This window comes from Dasypus novemcinctus, chromosome 8, assembly GCF_030445035.2.
Source record: "Dasypus novemcinctus isolate mDasNov1 chromosome 8, mDasNov1.1.hap2, whole genome shotgun sequence".
NCBI lineage: Eukaryota > Metazoa > Chordata > Mammalia > Cingulata > Dasypodidae > Dasypus > Dasypus novemcinctus.
This window is the reverse complement of record NC_080680.1, coordinates 122,847,571-122,864,239: the sequence shown is the minus strand read 5'-3', so window position 1 is coordinate 122,864,239 and position 16,669 is coordinate 122,847,571. Positions and strand designations below refer to the sequence as shown.

Below are 16,669 nucleotides of genomic sequence, written 5' to 3'. Positions count from 1 at the left end.
AGAAGGAGTTCTGTTCCTGGTGGATTGACTCTTCCATGGAAAAAACTAAAATGTATGGGAAAATACATCTTCCCAAAGACATTTATGAGCTGGCAAGAAAGGAAGAGATTCTTAGGCTGGAGTACTGAGAAGGAACTCAGCAGGCTGAGCCCAGGGGCCGGCTAGCGCCCTGGGGACATGTATTGAACTGGATGAACTTGAACTTTCATTGTCGTGGTCTTGCAGGGCATGGGGAACAGGAGACAAAGATTAGGGGCCATCTGAGGCCATCCATGATGAGACCCCCAAAGGGCTCTGAAAGAAGCCACCAGAGGGTGGCAAGGCAAGTTGACTGCCTAGAGCCTAGGTGCTGAGCAAAGAAGGAAAACAAGTCATCACTGAGAATTGGAACTACAAGCTGCGCTCCTGTAGTTTGAAACCCAAACTCGTATTACCTGGGTGATCCAAACAGTAAATAAGTAAAACAGTACAAAAAACTCTGGGGGATAATTTAATTTAGAATAATCTGGGACTAGTAGTGCCCAGGTGGCAGAAACAAACGTGAGACTGCACTAGGAGAACCTGCCTTTATCTCAGACTTTGAAGAGTTTCCACAAATAAAATCCCAAAGGAAATGAGCAGTTTGCCATAAAAAGCAACTTCACTTACACAGAGGAACCCTAGTGTGACACAGTGGACAGAAGCAGTAGGCCTACAAGAATTCAAACACTGAAATTATTATATGTAAACTATGAGAAAACTAAGGATTGTTATTTTCTAAAAGACCACATTGACTATATGTCAGAAACAAAGAGCAAGCAGATTTGAAAAAGATAAAAATAAAACCTTCACAAATGGAAAATAAAATAATTGAAGTTAAAATTCAGAGGCATCAAATCATCAGAAAATGAAATTTGAAAATCAATCCCATTTACAATAATATAATATACCTTGAAATAAATTTAACAAACATTGTAAAAGACTTCTACCACTAAAAACTACAAAATATTGTTGAGATAAATTAAAGACCCTAATTAAAAGATGGACAGATATACCAAGTTCATGGATTAGGAAACTCAATATTGTAAATATGTCAGTCTTCCTCCAAATCAACGTACAGGTTTGATGAAACTCCAGTAAAAATCCCAGCAGGCTTTTTGTAGATATTAACAAACTGTCACAAAAATGAATGTGTAACTATAGAGATCTTAGAACAAACAAAACTATATTGAAGGAGAAGAACAAAGTTGGCAGGCTTATTCTACCTGATTTGAAGACTTATTGTAAAGTACAATCATAAAGATAGTGTGGTATTGGCATTAAGATAAGCAAATAAACCAATGGGAAAAATAGAGAGGCCAGGAACAAACTGCAAATATACAGTCAAATGATTCTTGCCAAGGTACCAGTGTAATCAAATGGGGAAAGGAAAGTCGTTTTATCAAATCATGCTAGATCAAATGGATATTGGTATGGAAAAAAATTGAACCTTTATTAATATCTCACATCAGAGGCAAGATTTAACTCAAGATGAGTTAAAGACCTAAAATATTAAAACTGTAAAACTAACTAGAAGAAAACAGGAAAGAATATCTTTGTGATTGTGGATGGGCAGAGATTTTCAAGGTAGAACCCCAAAAGAGCTAACTCTAAAAGAACAAAATTTAAAACTCCTGTTCTTTGAAAAATAATATTAAGAAAATAACAGACTGAGAAAAAATATTTGCAATACATATATCCAAAAGAAGGAATTCGTCCAGATTATATAGAGAACTTCCACAATTATTAATAAAAGACTTGGACAAGAAACACACGATCACACAAAGGCACACAATCGAATTGCTGAAGAGCAGTGGTAAAGGGAAAATCTTAAAAGCAGCAGAGAATAAAAAGACACATTACATACTGAGTAACAAAAATAAGAATAATAGGAAACTTATCAAAAACTATGTGAGTAAAAACCACATTGAGATATCATGACAATTCACAACAATGGCAATAATAATAAAAATAAAATAAGAATAAACTTAGCAACACAAAATATTGAAAAGAATACTGAGTAACCACTCCCTCACATATTGGTAGTCGGGGTATAAAATGGTACAGTGTATGGTCATACACTTGCACTTCTAAGTATTTATCCAAAAGAAATGAAAACATATGCTCAAGAATGTTCATTGTAGCTTTATTCATAATAACAAATAGTTTGGAAATAAACAATGGTCAATAAGAGAGTGGATAAGCAAATTGTGGTACATTCATACAATGGAATACAACTACTCGTGTACTAATGTATGCAACAGCATGGATAAATTCCCAAAATATTAAGCTCAAACATAAAAAGAGTACGTCTTGCATGATTTCATTCTTATAAAGTTCAAGAACAGGCAAAACTAATCTGTAGTAAGAATCAGAATACGGGTTTCATCTGCAGTGGGGAAGGGGACATGGGAAAACCTTCCAGGGTAAGGTGTATTTTCTGCTTCTCAATTAAGATATTGGGGGAAACGGACTTGGCCCAGTGGTTAGGGCGTCCGTCTACCACATGGGAGGTCCACGGTTCAAACCCCGGGCCTCCTTGACCCGTGTGGAGCTGGCCCATGCACAGTGCTGATGCGTGCAAGGAGTGCCATGCCACGCAGGGGTGTACCCGCGCTGGGGAGCCCCACGTGCAAGGAGTGCGCCCATGAAGAGAGCCGCCGAGCGCGAAAGAAAGTGCAGCCTGCCCAGGAATGGCGCCGCCCACACTTCCCGAGCCGCTGACAACAACAGAAGTGGACAAAGAAATAAGACGCAGCAAATAGACACAGAGAACAGACAACTCGGGGCGGGGGGGGGTGTGTGGAATTAAATAAATAAATAAATCTTTAAAAAAAATTTAAGATATTGGTGTGTGGATATATACATATGTCAAAATGCATCAAATTGACCATTTATGGTCTGTGAAACTTGCTATATACTATTATATCTCAATTTAAAAACTTAATGGACACATCAACAGCAAACAGATTGCTGCTAAAGAGAGAATTAATGAGCTGAAAAATATCTGAAGAAATTACCCAGAATAAAACCCAAAGAGACCAAGAAGTGGGAAGTATGAAAGTAAGTGAAGAGACATGGAAAGAAGAGTGAGAATATTTAATATAACTTGTATCTCAGAAGAAATAACAGTGAATGGGGCTCGAAGAGAGAAAATTCCAAAACAGGTAAGAGATAACAACCACAGAGTCAAGAATCCTAAGAAATTCCAAATACAATAAATGAAAAGAAATCAATACACTAAGGCATCATAGTGAAAATGCAGAGCACCAAAGACAAAGAGAAACCCTTAAAAGCAGCCAGAGAGAAAAGACAAATGACCTATGAAGAGAATCATTAGACTAATACCTGTCTCACACAAACAACACAGGAAGTTAAAAGGAGATAGAATCATATCTTCAGTTGTTGAGAGAAAACAATTATCCACCTAGAATTCTATAGCCAGTGAAAACACTGGTCAAAAATGGGGGCTAAATAAAGATATTTTCAGTCAAACAAAAACTGATGATTGTTTGCCTCTCTAGTAGAGAGCCTCACCATAGGAAATTTGAATGGATATACTTCAGGGGGAATGAGAGAGATTTGGAGTGGAAATTCTGAGTCGAAAAAAGAAGTGAAGATCATAAAAAGTGGTAAAAGTGTTTGCAAAAATGGCCACACTCCTTCTCCTCTCGGTATCCATACCTGTTCTAGTTTGCTAAAGGCTGCTGGGAGCAATGTACCAGAAATGAGTTGGATTTTATAATGGAAATTTATTAGGGTAAAAACTTACAGTTCTGAGGCTGAGCAAATGTCCATATCAAGGCATCATCAAAAACGCTGTCTCGCCAAAGCATGGCTGCTGGTGATCCTGGACTCCTCCCACAGGCAAGTCACAACGGCAGCTCTGTCTGGCTGAGTCTCTGTCCTCTCCACCAGGTTCACCCTCTTCTCAAGCTCAGCTGTGGGCAATCAGGCACATGGCTTGTCCCCCCCTTCTCCTCCAGGCCTCTTCTCTTTGAGCTTCGGGCTCTTCTGTCTGTTGCTTGCTCTCTCCTGGGTTGCTTTCAGAGCTCCTTGGTCCCTTCTCTCCATCTCTGTGGCTTTTTCTCTGTGTCAGCTGATGTTAGTCCTCCACTTAGAAAGGTCTCCAGTAAGAGGATTAAGTCCCACCCTAGTCACACGATCTAATCAAAGGCCCTTGACAGAAGTGGTTTAAACAAAAGTTACCACCTACAGTAGGCTGACAGGCACAGGAATGGATTTGCTTATAATTTTCTGGGGTCCACAGTCAGTCGGGTATAACGTCCCCTTGCAATGTGATTTTTTAGCTCCTTTTGTTAAGAAGTGGAGTCTATTTCCCCACCCTTTGAATTTGGGTTGGGCCTCTGGCTTGCCAAAACCAATGGGTTGTGGCAGAAGGGACACTGTGCTGGTTGGTGACCTAGACCTCAAGAGGTCTTGCAAACTTCCACTCACTCTTTTGGGCCCCTGCAACTGCCAAGTCACAAGCCCAGGCTAGCCTGCTGGAGGATGAAAACCTACATGAGGGAGCTATGCTGCCTGCGACCTGTTCCTTCACCAGCTGATCTGCAACCAGAAAGCAGACTCATATCAAAACTCAGCTGAGATTAGCTTAATTTGGTCCCAGATCAGCAAAACTGCCTAGCCAAACCAGGGGCTCAGGAAAAACAACACATCATTATTATTTTAAACCACTGCGTTTTGAGGTGTTCTTTATGCAGATAAGAGCACCAACAGTTAACAAGATCTATCACTTGTATAAATCAATAATACCTTGTAGGTTAAAAAGTAAGATTGAAATAAAATACACAATAGGTACGATGGGCATATGAACAGAACTGAAATATGCTAAGATTTTTAAAAAGTTTTAATTTTTGTCATATATTAGGACATCTAGGGGTTAGCATTTTAGAGCTGGTGCAGCTGCTCAAGGGGTTTATCAAGGACTCAGATTCTCTCCATCTTTTTACTCTATCATTCCTATTTATGACTGCCATCCTTATGTTGACAAAGTGGCTGCTGCACCCCTGGGCATTGTAGGGTGTTCCGGTAGAAAAAGGTGAGAATACAATGAACCTTTCTCTCTCTGTCTTTTTTTTTTTTTTTTTCAATGAGGAAAAGAGCATCGTTCCCACAATTTCTATCTGGCAGACTTCTGCTTATATTCCACTGGCCAGAACACTGCCACAGAGCCTGGAAAATTGAGGTTTTTAGCTAGGTGAACTGCTTTCCCAAAGGAAATCAGGATTCTCTTCTAAAGAGAATGGAGGAATGGTGTAAGTTAGGTAACTGGCAGTCTCTGCTCTCTATTTTGGGGAAAACATCCTAAGGAATAATCGAAAAGGGCAGTGTCCGCAGCACGAAGCTGGACAGGCAGCATTGTGCAGGGGACAAGGGCCTGCAGTGCGCCTTCCAGTCCTGCTCCTCCAGCTGACGTACTGGCCGACTGGTCGTCGGTTTCTTGCCCCTTGAAGTCGAGACATTGGAATGAACCACCTGGAAGCCCTTCTCAGAGTCTTCGGAGGTTGTGAAGGTCGTTGGCTTCTATGATTGATTCCTTACGTGCAATAGCTCATTCAGAGCTCACAACCAACTGTGAGTAGGTGGCATCCATTTTACAGTAGAGGATGCTCAATGTCAGAGAGGGTAAGTAGTATGCACCGATTCTCCTATCTACTAGAAGTGGCAGAGCCAGAATTCCAACCAAGGTCTGCAAACCCCCAAAGCCAGAGGCTCCTTCCCACTGTCCATCCTTTCTCAAGAGGTTTAATAAATCCATTCATTTTTATTTATGGAATTTAAAGTCACACTTTCTAAACCAGTGTTTTTCAAAGTGTGGCCTGGAGCCACCTGCAGTAGAGTCATCTGGGATGCTTTTCACATATGCTGATTCCTGGACTCCCTCCAGATCATTTGAAGCAGACTCTGGAGAAGGGGAACTAAAATTCAGGAATCTGTGTTTTCGAAAGCTCCCCAGGTTATCCGGAGACACTTTGAAGTTTGAGAGTCACCAATTTTATATTGCATTATTTTATATTGCACTATTAGAATTTATAATGTGTTGTTTCATTTTAATGCAGTTTATTTATGGATCCATGGCTCAGGGAAATTATTTCTTCTTTTTAATTTTTATTAAATTGTCCTTTTTGTAAGGTATACAGATCCCAAAAAATGTTATATTAAAAAATATGAGAGGTTCTCACATACCCCACATCCCACTCCCCCACTCCAAAATTTCTTCTTAATATCAGGAAAATAGAATTTTAAAATAGCCTGTTCCTTCTTCCTGTTCCTCAGTTTCCTAGTGAACACAGTTCCATCAGTTCCATGGCAAATGGAAAGGAATTGGAGGTGTGTCATGGAAGGCATCCTGACTGAGGCTCTGGAAGGCAAAGGCATGGATGAACATGAGCATAAATCCCGATTAGAATCACACCGAGCTGGAAAGGGGATGAGCACAGGAAATGATGTCAGCTAAATATTTATTATGTTCCTGACACTGTTCCATACACATTACGTCATTGAAGAGATGCAGTACATGTGAGTCAATCCTTTTTATTTACAAAGAGGGAAGGTACCAGTATCTCCATTTTAGAGAACAGCCACTTTCTGAGGCGAATCATTCATTCTTTCATACAGTCACTATTTCTCAAGCCTTATCTTACTAAGACACTGAGAAAAGAGCAGTGAAAAGGCCGTCTAGCGACCTCAGGTGTCACAGAACCCTGTCTTACCCACTGAAGAAACTGGGACTGAGGGAGCAGGCTGGGGCTGGCTGGAGGCTGCCGCCTGCTGCTGGTGGCCCTGGAGCTGGGCAGGAGCTGCACCCCTGAGTGGGCGGTCTGATGGACACCCGCCCCTGACCTGTCCAGAGGGGGTGGTCCAGAGGGGAGCGGCAGGCGAGGGGGCTGGAGCGAGGCAGAGAAGTAGGCCAGGAAGGGGAACCCCCAAATCCCGACGGCCTTGGAAGGTGGATATCACGTCCATTTCATACAGGAGGAAACCAAGGCCGGGAAAGGTGCAATGACACGACGTGGGAAGTGTCCAGAAGCCTGCTCCAGCACCCCACCCCTCCCGCTTTTCTGCTCATTGAGGGAAGCCTGCGCAGGCCGCAGCTCTGAGGAATTTATAAATCGATACTCCAGGCTGCTGCGGATTCCCGCTGCCAACGTTTATTTAATTGCAAGTTCAAATCACACAGAAAAGACAATTTTCTCCTTAAAAGGTTCTGCGGAAAGATGTTCTCTGTTCTATGTAGCAGCCTCCTCGACTGTGTTTGTGTCTGAAGAAACGACTAGTCTGACAGGAAGAATTACAAATCTGAAGCTCGTTTTGGCGTCCCAGTGGGAAGGTGGGTGGAGAGTCTCACAGCAAATTTAAGAATTCAGAATGAAAACGGAGCTGAGTTGTTTTGGGTTTTCGGTGACACCTCGGCATCACCGCACAGGCGCGTCAGAGGCGGCTCAGGACGCCGCCGCCTGCCGCCTGCTCTCCTCCGCGCGCGGGAGCCGGGCACCGAGGAGGGCGAGGAGGGGAACCCCCGCCTTTGGGGGACAGGGGCCTTCTCTTCCAGCCTGCACCAGGAGGAGGGCAGGGGGAGCAGGGGGGCTCGGAGGCCGGCTCTGGGTCTGCTCTGAGTTCTGGAGGGAGGCTATTGGGGGTAGGGGGCTCTGAGGCCACGATCTGGGGACTTTGAGCCTGGAATTTGGGGAGCTCTAGGTGGAGGGTGGGCGTTGGGAGCAGGAGGAACGAGGCGCCCATGAGGGGTACTGGGGAAGGCTCTCGGGGGCGGGGGCTGCTGTGGAAAGCTGAGGCGTGGATCTGGGCAGGGCTGTGGAAGCCTGGCTCCCGGGCCTGGCGCCGCGGGGAGCGGGCGGCCGGCGTCGGGGGTCGCGGCGCAGGGCTGGGAGTTGGGGGTCCAGGCCCACGGAGGAGGCTAGAAGGGAGTCGGGGGCCACGGCCTTCTCCGGAAAGTGGGCCACGCCGCCGACACCCACCGCGCTGCCAGGCGGGGCCGAGGCCGCCCAGGTCCCGCCCGTCACGGCGTCCAGGGGCGGGCCCGGGGCTGGGGGCCGCGACCCCGAGAGCGCTGGCGGGGCGGGGCGGCCACGGTCCGGTGCCCGCCGCCCGGGATTGGCTGCCCCGCGGGCTCGTGGGCGGGGCCCCGGGCGGGGCCTCGCTCGCCGCTGGCCGACGGCGGGGGCGGGGCCTGCGGGGGCCCGGCAGCCAATGGGCGCGCGGCCCCGGAGCAGCTCCAAAGGGCCGAGCGCGGCGGCGGCGGCGGCGGCGGGAGGTGGGGCGAGGCGCGGCTGGCGGAGGCGAGGCGGCCGGGCGGGGCCGGGCCTCAGGCGGCGGCGGCGGCGGCGGCGGCGGCGGGACCATGGAGGAGGCGGCCGCTGCTGCGCGGCCCGGGCTGCTCCTCCTCGTGCTGGCGGCGGCGGCGGCGCTGGCGCCGGGGGCGGCGGGTGAGCGGCGGGGCGCGCGGGCCGGGCTTCTGGCCCGCTCCATCTCTTTCTCAAACATGGCGCGGGGCCGGGGGCGCAGGTGGCGGCGCCGGGGCCTGGCCGGGCCGCCCGAGGCCGCCCCGGCTGCGGGCTCCGCGGCTGGCGCCGTCCGGGCTGCGGGCGCTACCCCGCGGGGGCCGAGGCCGCCCGGGCGGGCCGCGCAGGGCTGCCCCCGCCACCCCTGGCGCCCTCTGCGGCCTGGTCCCGGCGACCCCCGCCCCTCGTGGGTGGGTGCCCGAGGCCCCGGGTCCGGGGCGGGGTCGGACAGGGAGGCCGGGGGACGGGCGGCGAGGGCGAGCTCTGAGCTGAGAGGGCCTCCCCGGGCGGCGGGAGGGGGCGTGGTGCGGCGGCGACCCTCGGGGCGCGGGGCAGCCCGGACTGCCCGCTTCGGCGCCGACCGGACCCGGCCGAGGGGGGCGGCTTCCCCAGCCGGGGGTGGCCCTGGGAGCGGAGCCGCGACGCTTTGTGTGGGGAGGAGGCGGCCCGGAGATGTGCGGAATGTCTCTTCTGCGGTGCGTCTGGAAGTGTTGAAGCGAATCCAGGGACCAGACGGCTGCCGATTGTTTGCGCGGTAGAAACTTGAACGTTTGCTCACTCTGCGGGGTTTGGAAGGCTGGAAGGAGAATTGCTCTGTGCATTGAACAAACGCTTTTATTTCCTCGAAGAAGCATGTCCGCCAGCAATGGTCCCCTTCCTGGGTGACATCTGCCTAGCTGGTTTTCCCACAGTATTCAGTCAGAATGGTGGTTTTCTACCCCATTGGAGGGGAGAGTGAGAAACTTCGTGTTAGCAACCGAACTAACATCCTGGAAACTAGCATATGGGAGTTTAGTGCCAGCAGTTAATATATAGTGGAAGGATGGCATCACATGTTAGGGGGAAAAACGACAAATGAAAAAAAAAATCCTAGCCAACCCAAGACGGCGGGTGCCAATTATTTTTAGTCCTAATCCTAATAGCTCCTGTCAAGAGCTGCCTGTGCTGCAGATGCACAGAGCACGCTGAAGCTCTTTATATCATCCTCACCACTCTCAACGCTCAGGGCTAGTGGCATTTGCCTCATTGAAGGGGCGTGGAGTTAGGATTTGCACCCAGGGCTGTTTGCAGAGGCATTAAACTGTCCGGCACAGCCCATTTTTCTTTTTCAGTCATCTGATGAACAGTTGCTCATTATTACTGAGATTTTGCCCTCTCAATTTCATTATCAGGCTGGCTTCCTTGTGGCTCCTTTCACACTGGGACTACAGTAGAGGCGTAGGTGGAGTTTTTGACCTTGGAGTGAAGGGGTGGGGGGGTGGGCCAAGATAACCGTGGACAGCGGGGAGAACCAATTTAGTTCCACATCAAATGTAGGTAGCATTTCTACACCACTCTTTACTTACATAGCTTAGTTCCCTCTTTTCCACTTAGCGCAGCAGGTAGCAGCATTGGACTTAAATGGATGTACAGAACTTTGCTTCCTGGGAGGAGCATGCACGTTGGCATGCGCTTCACGGAAAGCTGGTCGGATGCTTACCCTCTAAGCACACACTGCTTCGGCTGGCCCACCTGCTGGGCTTGGTTATGTTGATGTTTCAGATCACTCTTTTCTTATAGGCGGAAGAAGTTAAGCTCAAATGCTCTTTTTAAATTTATGATTTGTCTCCCTTATTCAAGAGCTTGCCACTGTTCCTTATCGTCTGGGTATCAATTTTGTATTTCTCTGCCCAGCTTCTGCTCTCTTGAACATGAATTTCTATAGAAAACTTGCTTCCCTGATCCTTGCACACAGTTTAGTATCTCTATGTCTACATCTATAGCCCATGGGAAAGTACTGGTTGCTTCCTTTTTGCATCTCATGTCTTTATTTCCTTTGAAAACATGCTTCAAGCCCCGTTCCTTTTATTAATGCCTTTTGAATATGATCCTTCCTTGGCATGGATCAACATAGCCCTTTGTATCAGCTGAGTCCTGTTCATCATCCCTCAAGTCAAGTCGCTTCTCAGTTTCTCTCATCTAGTCTTTTCCAGTTTGACTACTGCCAAACTTATAAACCTCCACTATCCCCAGAAGGACTTTACAAGATTCCCTGTTTGTAGTGAGGGCACACACTGGAGGCTGATGTTAGGGCCATCTCCAAATAGCCAACCTGGGGTCTCCCTTCTCACTACAGCAGACCCTCAGTTCCACTGATTTCTATTCGGCCTCTTCACTGCGTATTCAGTTTTGCCCCTTTTTGGCAGGGGGATGAGGGAATTTCTCAGCCTTCCTTACTGGTTTACTTCTTCTTGAACTCTTTATCCTCCTGTACAGTGTAGCGTGTTGGGCATTTCTGTCCTCTTTGCCCTTTTACTGAACTATATTCTTGAGTATATTATAGGGACCCAGAGGACAAGGATGGTGTCTTTTATTTCCTTTATGCTCTCCGAACCTAGCACTGTTTTGCATTCTGTTTCACTTAAATGTTTGTTGATTAAATGAATTCCATTTGATTTAGTGTTCCTTTAGTATTTACTTCCTTTAGTATTCTTACTGTTCTCTGTAAGTACAGTTTATGCATATTAACTTATAAATCTGTGTGTATAATTAAGAAAAGTATGGTGAAAAAAGCAGTTGGTTGTCAGATTAAGTGATTAGTCCCAGCTCTACCTCCAGTTATGCAGAAATGAGATTGTGAAGATAAAATGAGAAAGTTTGAGTTGAAGGCTGCCATTTGGTATTATTGGCATTCACATAGCAATCCCTTCTCCCATGTGTCTGTTGATTGATCAGACATCCTTTCTGATTGTGCCAGTTGTTAAAATACTTTTATCACCACCTCTCAGATTTTGGTATTCAAAGAGGGAAGTGACTAGTGTAGGGTGGTGTGATTGGGAAGGCTTCCTGGACCCTTTAGGAAGGGTGGTTAGACTTCAGAAGGGCAGAGGGGGGATTCGATGAGTGTAAACGTCTCTGTGTGAGCTGTGTACCCAGCTGTCCTGGCACCTCCTCCAGGGCAGGAAGCCCAGCTTCTGTTGACCAGCCGGCAAGTTACTCTTTAGACTTAGGATCCTCATTCTGTACACTGGGGTTTAACCCTGATTATTTTCCCCCATCGCTGAGAACTCCACACGTCTGACAGGAAACAAAATAGGTCATCTAGGTGGGATGCCCACTGGGGCTGGGCACGCTAAAGGACAAAGTGCTGGGTGGTAATATCACTTCAGTTTGCAGATGGGAAAACAGAGATTTGAGGGAGGAGGTGACTTTCTCAGGGTTGCACAACAAATGAAGGGCAGAGTTAGGAACTTTGCTTTTCTGATCCCAAATCTTGTGCCCTCTAAGGACCTGGAGGTGGGGAGAAACAGGGTTAATGGGTGGCTTCCCTAGGTGACGTTGTTCTCAAAATCCACTGAGATTAGGGAAGGTGTCTTCCTGAAGTTGAGGGGAGGAGGGGGAATGACTCAGGTTATGAAGGAAAAGTCCACTGTCTTTGTTCCGTTGCTGACCAAAGGACCTGGTGTAGTGTTTATGGTTTAAGAGAAGTGGGCTCAGACTAGCTTGGAAGATGGTGAAATGGTTTGGATAAGTCGAGTTTAGTTGAACTGGGGTGTGATTGAATTCCATGTTGAAGTCTAGACTTAAATGGGTGACTTTGTTGTTGAAGTTAAGCAGGAAACCAGCGTGATCAAAAGAATCGTGGAGGAACTCAGTCTTGCTCCTGTTGCCTGTTGGGAGATTCTCGGCCTAGTTGAGAAGGTTATCCAAGTGCAGCACCATTTGCCGGCATAGCGTTGTACTGCGTCAGGTGTGTTGATGTCTGCTGAAGGGGGTTCTGAAAACGCCTTTTTCCCACGGTTGGCCCTTTCGATGTGAGCGTGTGCTCTTCATACCACAGAGCCCTGAGTCCCCCTCAGATGGCGACAAACCGCACCTTTCACTATCCAGCTTGCTCGTGGCTTATGTAATGCCGCGATCTCTGAACAGATGGACTGTGGTTTGGTATCATGTGATTGGGTCATGTCTTCGCTTTCTGCTTCTGGAATTGAGGGCAGATGCTGGCGTGTTTCTCAGGGATTTTTGAGCTTTGCTCATGGAGCTGGCTCTGGGAAACTTTTGGAGATGTCTCACAATTTATGATCTATCTTGACCCAGCCAAACTCCAATATGTAGGATAATTTTTAGTGTCTTTCTCATCACCATATTCAAGTAGTCTCTGTAAACTTTAAGATTTGCTGTCACTCTGAATTAGGCCTGGTTTTAGCTGTATGGTTTGGCTTTGGCCCAAATATTACAGGTTAGTTTCTTGTGGTCACTCTTCTTTGGTATAGATTTGGGATTGACTGACTTGTAGATTTTTTACCTTAGGCACTGTTTTCCCAAACTCTAGTGGGGTTAGTCTGATTGGTTTTACAGGTCCTGTTTTACAGATTAGATTTGTAAACCTGCTCCCTCACTCTGGCAACCTGAAAGCCATGTACATCATAAAGAATGATTTAAGGGAAGCAGATATGGCCCAAGTGATTGGGCTCCTACCTACTGCATGGAAGGTCCCGGGTTCTGTCCCTGGTGCCTCCTACAGAGAATGAGCAGGACAGCAAGCTGACACATTGGGCAGGCATTGCGAACTGATGCAACAAGATGATGCAACAGGAGACAGGAGGAAAGCATAATGAGGCACAACACAGCAGGGAGTGGAGGTGGCTCAAGCCATTAGGTACCTCCCTCCCACATGGGAGGCCCTGGGTTCAATTGTGGTGTCTTCTAAAACAGAAGACCAGCACGCAATAAACAGACACAGCAAATGCAAAAACAGTGAGGGGATGGGGATCAATAAAATAAATCTTTAAAAAAAAAGAACGATTTAACTGTGACTTTGGCAGGGTATGCGCACAGGTTGCTTTGACATTTCTTGAATGCTCAGTGATCCTTGTACCACTATTAATCTGATGGTAATATATCATAAGAATGTGCCAGGCATTCCACCTTCCTTGTCTCAGGTAATTCTCATCACTTCCTGGGTGGTAGTTGTATTACACTCGAAAAGTTTCTTTCTCATGTGCAGGTTAGTTTCCAAAAGATTCTTTGAAAGTCTATTTGTTCCCAAGTCTCGTGTCCAGTGTTTATATATCTAAGTCAAGTTAAGATGAGGAGATAATGGTAGAATATGATGACCTTGGTTCTAACCCAAGATTCTCTTCAACTCTTAACGGTTATTGAAAGATGATAGCATTTTGTTGTTCATCCTTTAATCACAAAGGAATCCACTTACAGAGGGAAGACACTGCTTCAGGAACAAATGTTGACTAACGGAGACTTCACTGGCTGTGGCTCACTCTTCACTTCATCTGCTGTGGATAGGCAGGATTTTGCCCAGAGTGGAGCCTAGTTTGTATCTCTGAAAGTTTGTAAATAGAAGAGCTTCTGTGTTTCCATTTTATAACCAGTAAACTGAGGTCATGCTCTTAGGGAATGGCAGGGCCTGCCCTTGAACCTCCAGGGTGTATGCTGTTTCCTGAACATCATGCCGTTTTCATGCACAGTGACTGCATCGTAGTATTCACTTCAGGAGTAAGATTTTCACCACCTTCCATTCCCCCCCTCCCCCCACTTTTTTATTTTTGTTTTTAAGAAACCATGAGATTTGTTTCAGCTTGTCTTCATTGCATTCTGCCTCTTATTCTGCAACCGCAGTTTACTCAGATCCTTGCAGTCTTTCTTTGACATTGTATTTTTAGGTAATTTGGATCTCACTGATAACGAGACAGTGATAGTTGACCATTCACCAATTGTACTGAGCAGAGAAAAGAAACAACCTATCACCAGCCATCATGAACATTTTGGCTTTTACCTCCCCTTCCCCCATGCGGGTTTTTTTTTTTTAGTACAGTAACCCCATTCTTTATTCTTATTTCTAGCAGTTTACATTAACAAAAAGCTTCAGCATTTAGAAGAAATAGCTTGTTTAATCTTAGCAAATATTTATAAATGATCAGCATTGGGGTAAGTGTAGAAAAAGGAAGAGGTTGATTTGCTTTCAAGAAATATGAAGCTAGGGAATTCAGAAGCTAGGGCACCCCCAGGGACCACTCAATAGAAATGGTAGGACTTGATCCCTCAGCCTGTGAGGGGTGAAGATTTAAGGGGAGGAGTGAACGTTCATTGCTTGAAGGGTAGACTCAGGAAATTGCATGCCCTGAAAGCCAGGCGGGTGGGTGGCCTCTGGAGCAGGGCGTCCACCTCGGGCGCCCAGCAGCTGATCCCGCGGCACTAGGAACGGAGCTCAGCGTGGCTGAGAGGAGCTGGGAGGAGGCCCTGCTGGTCTGTCGCTTCCCCCTTACAGCTGCAGGGCCTCCTCACCTCTAAGTCTCTGCTCAAATGTCACCTTTTTCTCCATGAGGTCCATCCTGACTACCTTTAAAAAATTGCCACCTGTTTCTTTGTTTCGATCCCCTTTTTCCTATCCTACGTCCTCTTTCTGGTTTTTTTTGGTCATACCACCTTCTAGCATACTATATTCACTTATTTTCTTACCACATTAGCTTACTTATTGCTTATTGTCTCCCTACTAGAATGTAAGCTTCCTGAAAGAAGGTATCTTTGTTTTGTTCACTAATGTACCACAAATTCTAGGCACTCAGTAAATACTTGTGGAATGGCTAAGTCTTTGCAGTAAAAAAGTGGAGTACAACAATTAAGGAGAACTCCAGAAAGAAAAAGGGAATGACTGCAAGATGATTTCAGCTAATGAGGAATTTGGCTAGAGAATGATTGAGGGGAAACGAATTCTGGTTTGGACCTGCTGAGTTTGAAGTGAAGATAGGACACCCAAGTAGACTTGGTCAGTAGGCAGCAAAGATAAAGACGTGCAACTGGTTAGAAATGTTCTGTAGAGTTTTAGGCAAAGAAAAGATGATCAGCAAATGCCTTCCCCTCATGCTCTTTCCTTTTTGGATTCCAGAACCCTCAGAAGCCACCTTGACTAGAATATTTGTTTTGAGCTTGAGGTCCTAACTTGGATCTGGAGCCCTGCTCAATTCACAGGCATATTCTTTCCTCCTGGGTTACTGGTCCACGATTGTCTACTCTTGCCCACCCTCCCCCCCACCCCTGATGCCAAAGAAGTGTATGTTGGGAATTATTCTTATACTTTAGTTATGCTTGTACTTCAGTGAGCCTTCAGGTTTAGCTTCTTTCTGCTATAGTAAGTTTGACCTCTTGGATATCTACTCTGGTTCCTGGCCACAGTGGAAGAGAAGTTTCCTTTTGGTTTATACCACTGGTCATGGGTTACTGATGTTATTATCAGTGTCACCTTTACTGTCACCTGGACTTCCCTGCTGGCTGTCTTGTTAGATGCGTCTTATGCTACTGTTTTTTTCTGTGACCAAACTTTGGTACAATTGGATCTCTAGGCCATTTTTATTTTTCTCTTTGATTTTATCTAACTTACGTCTGCTTTCCTTCCAATTTTGAAGGCAGATTCAATTCATGTGACTTGGTAGCCAGGAATTTAATAAAATTTTTGTTTATAGAAGTAGGTATAAGAGCCTCCGCATGTTTGCCTGGAATTACATTGTATTTAGTGTATTTCTTTGGGACTCATTTTCAAAGGAGGATAACACCTAGCTCATAGTATGGCTATGAAGATAATGTGAAATGGCTTAGCACATAGCCTGACACCAGCAGCTAGTCAATAATAAGATAAATATGCATTTAAGTAAATGAAGGACTGACTTGGAAGAGGAAATATGTGTCCATGTGATGGAGCAATGGGTTAATTGGTTGACTAAGGCAGGTCTCAGCTTAGTGTAAGGAAGGGCATTCTATCAGAGAGAGTTGTCATAAAGTAGGGCATTGCTGGAAATACCAAGTAGAGTCTGGATGAACCCCTGTTGGAGAAGTTATAGAAGGAATTTCCTGCATTAGATAGGAGGTGGGGATTATCTCCAAGCTCTGGTTCTGTGCTAGCGCTCTGTGCTTTTAGGGTATGGTCCAAGCTTCCTTGTTTATGACTGGTTTTAGCTGGCATCTATGCCCACTCTCCCTAGCATCTAGGGTCTCAAGATGAACACTGTCTTATTGTATGGAGAAATTTATTCACTCATTAGATTTACTCTAGCCATTTTCCAAAAAGGATTTAGGCAGCTTGAAATAAAAACATGCAGTAAGACCAAAGCTAATGA

At 46.2% G+C, this 16,669-nt stretch overlaps 1 protein-coding gene across 2 annotated transcripts in view; it reads left to right on the top strand.

Annotated features, from left to right (window-relative positions):
• The first annotated feature begins 8,367 nt into the window (after positions 1-8,367).
• The window catches only part of TGFBR1 (transforming growth factor beta receptor 1), a 46,896-nt gene continuing 38,594 nt past the window's right edge, over positions 8,368-16,669 (top strand). For both annotated transcript variants that reach the window (XM_004458569.5, XM_058302619.2), the window contains exon 1: positions 8,368-8,486. In XM_004458569.5, the coding sequence (XP_004458626.2) occupies positions 8,402-8,486 (85 nt within the window). In that variant the 5' untranslated portion in view covers positions 8,368-8,401. The remainder of the gene's footprint in view (positions 8,487-16,669) is intronic.